General features: G+C 37.7%; 1 protein-coding gene across 1 annotated transcript in view; it reads left to right on the top strand.

Moving 5' to 3' along the window:
- The window catches only part of HECTD1 (HECT domain E3 ubiquitin protein ligase 1), a 94,644-nt gene that overhangs the window by 20,391 nt on the left and 66,376 nt on the right, over window positions 1-7,877 (top strand). Inside the window, exons 3-9 of the mRNA XM_017537597.2 lie at window positions 1,774-2,001; window positions 3,101-3,382; window positions 3,480-3,750; window positions 4,799-4,875; window positions 4,962-5,060; window positions 5,731-5,845; window positions 6,395-6,569. Of these exons, the coding sequence (XP_017393086.1) occupies window positions 1,774-2,001; window positions 3,101-3,382; window positions 3,480-3,750; window positions 4,799-4,875; window positions 4,962-5,060; window positions 5,731-5,845; window positions 6,395-6,569 (1,247 nt within the window). The remainder of the gene's footprint in view (window positions 1-1,773; window positions 2,002-3,100; window positions 3,383-3,479; window positions 3,751-4,798; window positions 4,876-4,961; window positions 5,061-5,730; window positions 5,846-6,394; window positions 6,570-7,877) is intronic.

The following is a 7,877-nucleotide window of genomic DNA, read 5'->3' as shown; positions in this document are numbered from 1 at the left end:
GGAGACAGAGTCTCGCTGTCTCCCAGGCTAGAATGCAGTGGCATGATTTTGGCTTAGTGCAACCTCTGCCTCCTCCTGGGTTCAAGCGATTCTCCTGCCTCAGCCTCCCAAGTATCTGGTACTACAGGCACGTGCCACCATGCCTGGCTAACTTTTTGTATTTTAGTAGAGATGGGATTTCACCATGTTGGCCAGGCTGATCTCGAACTCCTGACCTCAGGTGATCCAACTGCCTTGGCCTCCCAAAATGATGCTGGGATTACAGGCATGAGTCACTGTGACCAGCCCCTGATTCTTTTTTTTTTTTTAAGTGATTTCTGCTTTATTCTTTTTGTGATTCTTGCTACTCTAGGTCAGCAGTTCTCAAACTTTTTTGTCTCAAGATCCCTTTACAAGTCTTAAATAATTGAGGATACCCAAAGAGCCTTTGTTTACATAGATTTACCATATTAAATACTGAAACTGAGAAATTTAAAATATTTATTAATTTATCTTAAAATAATGACAGTGTTTTATACATAACAGGTTTAATGAAAAATACCTTTTTTTTTTTTTTTTTTTTGGGGACAGAGTTTTGCTCTGTTGCCAGGCGCCAGGCTGGAGTTCAGTGGCACGATCTTGGCTCACTGCAATCTCCGCCTCCCAGGCTCAAGCAATTCTGCTGCCTCAGCCTCCCAAGTAGCTGGGATACAGTTGCACGCCACCACGCCCAGCTAAGTTTTGTATTTTTAGTAGAGACGGGGTTTCACCATGTTGGCCAGGATGGTCTCAATCTCTTGACCTCATGATCTGCCCACCTTGGCCTCCCAAAGTGCTGGGATTACAGGTGTGAGCCACCGTGCCTTGCTGAAAAATAACTTTTTAAAATTAACAGAAAGTTGCTGAGAAGACTGGAATTGTTAGGCGTTTTTGCAAGTCTCTTAAGAAAAATCTGTTTTTATAGTAGATGGCTGGATACTCCTATTTGCTTCTGCATTCAGTCTAGCACAGTATTACACCTTGCTTAGCTTCTGGAAAATGCTATTTTAGACTAATGAGAATGAAAGAGATCAATAGTGTTAGAGTATTATTATGAGCATTTGCTAAATTACTTGTAGTGCTTTAGCTTACCATACAGATTTCACTTTCTAAACCTGCACTGTCCAATATGGTAGCCAAATAAGTCTATTGAGCTCTTCAAATGTGGCCACTCCAAATAGAGATGTGTTAAGTATAAAGTATACATGTAGTTTTAAAGACAATACATGAAAGACTGTAATATATATCAGTAATTTTCTATATTGATTTCATGTTGAAATGATGATGCCTGGGTATATTGAGTTAAATAAAATATATTAATTTTTGAGACAGGGTCTTACTCTTGCCGAAGCTGGAGTGTAGTGGTGCGATCATGGCTTACTTCAGCCTCAACCTCCTCGGCTCCAGTGATCCTGTCACCTCAGTCTCCTGAGTAGCTGGGACTATAGCACATGCCACTACTATGCCTGGCTAATTTTTCTATGTTTTGTAGATGTCAGGTTTTGCCATGTTGCCCAGGTTGATCTTGAACTTCTGGGCTCAAGTGAATTGCCCACCTTGGCCTCTCAAAGTGCTGAGATTACAGGTGTGAGCTGCCACACCCAGCTAAAAAAATATTATTTAAATTAATTTCTTTTCTTTTTTTTCACTTTTCTGTTTTTAATGCATCACTAATAAATTTGGAGAGTGCATTATTTCTGTGATTCTTGAAAATTAGGCTTGCATTCTTTCGTTAAATTTGTTTTACTGTTATAGGTATTAGAACTGATATGTACTCGTGAGTCAGGAGCAGTTTTTGAGGCTGGCGGTTTGAATTGTGTGCTTACCTTCATTCGTGACAGTGGACATCTAGTTCATAAAGACACCTTGCACTCTGCCATGGCTGTGGTATCAAGACTCTGTGGCAAAATGGAGCCTCAAGATTCTTCTTTAGAAATTTGTGTGGAATCTCTGTCTAGTTTATTAAAACATGAAGATCATCAGGTAATTAAATTGCTGTTATATTCAGAAAGTGATTTTTATAGTGTCCCTTATTTATAATTATGATAGACTATAATTTGAACTTTTAACTTGATGAAATAGAAGTAATTCCATCTTTTTCTAATTTTATCTCTCTGTGTGGTAATCTTTTTGGAAGTGAAACTTTTAAGATTATAAATGTGATATGTGTTTATTCTTAAAATTTAAATGTAATAAAAATATGTAATTTTTACAGCTGTACTTGCACTGAGTGTAATTTTGTTAACTTGGTACAATTTTGTTGTACCAAGTATTTGGTACTGATTTTCTTGACTTAAGATAGATCTCACTTAGAGTAAATAAGACAGTATCTCTTTTTTTTTTTTGAGACGGAATCTTGCTTTGTCACAAGGGCTGAAGTGTAGTGATGCAATCTCAGCTCATTGCAGCCTCCACCTTCCGGGTTCAAGCGATTCTCCTGCCTCAGCCTCCCAAGTAGCTGGGACTACCAGCACCTGCCACCACACCTGGTTAATTTTTGTGTTTTTAGTATAGATGTGGTTTCACCATATTGGCCAAGCTGGCCTCAAACTTCTAACTTTGTGATCCTCCCGCCTTAGCCTCCCAAAGTGCTGGGAATACAGGCGTGAGTCACTGAGCTTACAATAAGACAGTATTTACAATCTTATCTGTAAACCTTTGTTGAATTAGCATACTTTAGAAAATAAAACTTGACATTTAATGCCTTTTTATTGTTCAGATGTTATTTTCAGTTGATATTCATAGATTATTGTGACAAAGGTACACATAATAACAGTTAATATTTTTGAGCTTTTACTGTCCACCCAGATTCTTTATATGTATTACCTTATTTAAGCTAACACAATGAGATATAGTTACCATTATTATCCACATTTTACAAATGAGGGAACTGAGGCCTGAAACAGTTTAAAGTAACTTCCTCAGGTTATACAGTTAGCTGTGTGTGGAGCCGTGATTCAAATCTAGGCAGATCACATGCTTCATCACTTTGCTACAGTTGCCTTTCTTACAGTGTCAGTATGAAATGATCATTACTAACAAAGGTGAATTTTATCTGTGGGCATTTTCTTTACATCATTAGGTTTCAGATGGAGCTCTGCGATGCTTTGCATCACTGGCTGACCGATTTACCCGTCGTGGTGTTGACCCAGCTCCATTAGCCAAGCATGGATTAACCGAGGAGCTGTTATCTCGAATGGCTGCTGCTGGAGGTACTGTATCAGGACCATCATCAGCATGCAAACCAGGTCGCAGCACCACAGGAGCTCCTTCCACAACTGCAGACTCCAAATTGAGTAATCAGGTGTCAACAATTGTAAGTCTGCTCTCAACACTTTGCAGAGGCTCTCCGGTAGTAACACATGTAAGAATGTTTTTGAATCTTTGCTTTTTAATCTTCAGAAAAAGTGTTTTTGTATAATGCTAATATATTAAACTTTTTTCTTCCCATCTCTTTCTAGGATCTCCTGAGGTCAGAACTTCCAGATTCAATTGAAAGTGCATTGCAGGGTGATGAAAGATGTGTGCTTGATACTATGCGTTTGGTTGACCTTCTCTTGGTGCTGCTATTTGAAGGACGAAAAGCTTTGCCAAAGTCTAGTGCTGGATCTACAGGCAGAATCCCAGGACTCCGGAGATTAGATAGTTCTGGGGAGCGCTCACATCGGCAGCTTATAGATTGTATTCGAAGTAAAGATACTGATGCACTTATAGATGCAATTGACACAGGAGGTCAGAAAATATTTTTTTAAATATAAAAAGAAAGTTGTGAGATAAGCATATATTCAGTTTCTAGTTTTTGGACAGTGCTCTTAGAAATCGTGCCAGGTAACAAAGTGGCACCCCTACAATATTCTCCACTCTCCCTGTATATGATTATATAATTATCAGCCTGGTTCACGGTAAAACCTGAATAAATGCTTGTTGATTGAGTAAAACTTCTATAAAGTTTGAAATTTCTGTTTTATTAGCTGAAGGAGATATTGTAAATTCTAAGGTTTTCTCAAGATCAATGGAAACTGATGTGAATGAATTATAATAATGCAGATTTTTTAGACTGCCGCTTGAGGTGATCAGCAAATACAAATTCCTGAAAGATGCTTCTGGGTCATCAAATTTGTTCTTCTGTGTTCTTTGAATTATAGATGGGGGTTAGTCTCTTAGCAACTGATACCTCATTGAGTTGTGTATTTAGTTTTTTCATTTCTTATTTCATATTTATTTTTAAGACTTAAAACTTTGTGAATCCCCAGTTCTTTAAAATTTTTCAAATATTTTTTCTTTTTTTTTTTTCTGATGGAGTCTCGCTCTATTGCATAGGCTGGAGTGCAGTGGTACAATCTCAGCTCACTGCATCCTCCGCCTCCCAGGTTCGAGCAATTCTCCTATCTCAGCCTCCTGAGTAGTTGGGGTTACAGGTATGTGCCACTACACCCAGCTAATTTTTGTATTTTTAGTAGAAAAGGGGTTTCACCATGTCGGCCAGGCTGGTCTTGAACTCCTGAACTCAAGTGATCCTCCCACCTCTGCCTCCCAGAGTGCTGGGATTACAGGTGTGAGCCACCATGCTCAGCCTCAAATACTTTTTCTTAGCTGACCTCAGGTTTGCTGATTATGTACTACTTTATATAGTTGAGCTGTATATCAAAAACACTCTCCTGACTCTTTATTTAGATGATTACTAATAACAATCTTAAAATGGTTCAATCTTTAGATAAGTTTAGTAGTATTTTATTGGTTTTAAAAATGTGTGTGTGTTGTTTTTCCTTCAAAATTTCAGCCTTTGAAGTAAATTTTATGGATGATGTAGGTCAGACTCTATTAAACTGGGCCTCTGCTTTTGGAACTCAGGAAATGGTAAGCTAATAAATAAAAGCTAGTTTTTAAATTAAAGATAGAAATATTAATACAAAGCAGCTTTATGATTCTTTACCATTTTACAGGTAGAATTTCTTTGTGAAAGAGGTGCTGATGTTAATAGAGGTCAAAGGTCATCATCATTACATTATGCTGCATGTTTTGGAAGACCTCAAGTAGCAAAGGTAAAATCTAGGTTTTAAAATTACTAATTTTTAACATTTGCACAGTTTAAAAATTAGAATGATATAAAATATTTTACTTTGCTAAATCATGCTTCCAAGCCATCTCCATCCACTTCATTCCTCCTTACTTACTATGTGTTTTTAATTAGTTTTTTCTTTTTAGTGTTTCCTAATACAAATTCAAGTAAAAACAAATATATATGTTTATATTATATATATATTCCCTCCTCTTTTCTTTTTTTTTTTCCTTTTCTTTTTTTGAGACAGTTTCGCATTTGCTGTCCAGGCTGGAGGGCAATTGTTCGATCTCGGCTCACTGCAACCTCCGCCTCCTGGGTTCAAGCAATTCTCCTGCCTCAACCTCCCAAGTGGCAGGGATTACAGGCATGTGTCACCATGCCTGGCTAATTTTGTATTTTTAGTGGAGATGGGATATTTCCATGTTGGTCAGGCTGGTCTCAAACTCCTAACCTCAGGTGATCCACCTGCCTCAGCCTCCCAAAGTGCTGGGATTACAGAAGAGACTGCTTTTAAGGTACTAAGTGCAAAGGCAGGGATTTGGATTGGCACCTGCTTGATTAAGTAATTCTGGAAAACCTTTAGTTTACATAGTTGGATGTCAAAGAAATAAAGTATTGTTATATTCAAGTTAAATGCTTTTCTTCTCTAGACTCTGTTACGGCATGGTGCAAACCCAGATCTGAGAGATGAAGATGGGAAAACTCCATTAGATAAAGCTCGAGAAAGGGGCCATAGTGAAGTAGTAGCTATTCTTCAGTCTCCAGGTGAGTGCTACATTCTTTCCTTTAAGCCATCCGCTGTTGTTTTTCACCTTTCATTTCCATAGCTTTCTATAGACACATTAACATTATATAAATGAACTATTTATATGGGGTCAAATAAGTATATGTATATCCTTACATTTGTTAAACATTTAACAGCTTACTCTTCTGTGTTGAGACTGTGCCTGATTCCAGAATGACCAAAATCTGAAGTTCAAGGAATATGGGAATGTCAGATAAATAATACTTTGGTATTGTTTAGATAAGGTAGTTTGACCAAAGAGAGTTGATGAATCCAGAGCTTCTGTGAAATAATTTTTGGAACCAAGTGGAGTATCCAAAATTATCTCCTTAATTTGTTATTGAGCTTATTGAAGTAACTAATGTTCTTTAGTATTCTTATAAGCATCATTGAAACAGTGTTCTAATTTCAGTTTATTTATTTGTTAATTAGAGAAAATTATTGTTAAAATTGGATATATCTTAAGGTTTTTTTCCCTTGAAAGCAAAAGTTTCCAAAAAAGAATTTCTTTGAACAATATTTGTCTGCAGGTGATTGGATGTGTCCAGTTAATAAAGGAGATGATAAGAAAAAGAAAGATACAAACAAAGATGAAGAAGAATGTAATGAGCCCAAAGGAGATCCGGAAATGGCACCCATATACTTGAAAAGGTTATTGCCTGTGTTTGCACAAACATTTCAGCAAACTATGCTGCCTTCGATAAGGTAGTTACTCATACTATTTGTGTGTGTTAGCCAAATTACAACAATTATGTGGTTTTATTTATCTTCATTTTCCAGAAGGATTTGAGGTTTATTTTAACGTTAAAAAGGTGTGGTAAGAATAAAAATTAGATCAGAAGTGGAAAAGTCCTATCTTTCCTTGTGATCTGACTGAAGAGGAGGAGTTTTAGTAAAAATTACTAGATTCTTAACACATTTTTGGTAACTCTCTGAATATTAAATCTCTAGAGAAATTTTGGTGAGTATTGCAAACACTTACTTAGCTTTTTGGAAGCCTGTTGGCAGGGACAGTATGAGATGGCCACTGGAGAAATTATACAGATAAACGAGACTTGGCTCTTGCTTACTCTACCTCTTGTGGGCTAGTAAGGGATGTGTGTGGGCAAAACACAGAGTGGTAAATGATGAGGCACATAATCAGGGTTCTCTGGGAATATAGATGATTTAACAATTAATTTGGTTGGACAGATTGGAGATGGTTTTATGCAGAGGACATGAGATTTAAATTGTGGTTTAAAGGGTACCTAGGAGTTTTCTAGGCAGACAAATTTAGAAGCATGGGTGAAGAACAGTATGTGTAAATGTGTGACGGTATGAATCAATCCACGAGGAACTCCCTGTGGCTTTCCCTCTACAGTGTATCCATAACTTGCCATTTCTTTTCATCTTTTGCCAGTCAGTACTCTGATCCAAACTCCCATAGACTGTGGTTTGACCACTGCAGTAGCTTCTTAATTTGTCATTCTGCTTTTACTCTCTTGCTCCTTTACAATAGGTTTGTACATATTAGGCTGAATTATATATATGTATATATATTTTAATTAATTAATTTTTGAGACAGGATATTGCTCTTGCCCAGACTGGAGTACATGGGCTGGATCAGGCTCACAGCAGCCTCGACTTCCTAGGCTCTGGTGATTCTCCCACCTTAGCCTCCCGAATAGCTGGGATTACAAGTGTGCCACCATGCCCAGCTAATTTTTTGTATGTTTAGTATAGATGGGGTTTCACCATGTTGCCCAGGCTGGTCTCAAACTCCTGCGCTCAAGTGATTGCCCACCTTGACCACCTAAGTGCTGGGATTACAGATGTGAGCCACTACAGCCGGCCATATATATTTTTAGAGACAGGTCTTGCTCTTCATCCAAGCTGGAGTACAGAGGCACAATCATAGCTCACTGTAACCTTGAACTCCTGGGCTCAACTGATCCCCTACCTTAGCCTCTCAAGTAGCTAGCATTACAGATGTATACCACCTTGCCTGGCTAATTTTTTTTTTTTTTTTGAGAC

This window comes from Cebus imitator, unplaced genomic scaffold (genome assembly GCF_001604975.1).
Source record: "Cebus imitator isolate Cc_AM_T3 unplaced genomic scaffold, Cebus_imitator-1.0 Scaffold104, whole genome shotgun sequence".
Lineage (NCBI taxonomy): Eukaryota > Metazoa > Chordata > Mammalia > Primates > Cebidae > Cebus > Cebus imitator.
Note: the sequence above shows the minus strand (reverse complement) of the source record. Positions and strands in the feature narration are given on the sequence as shown.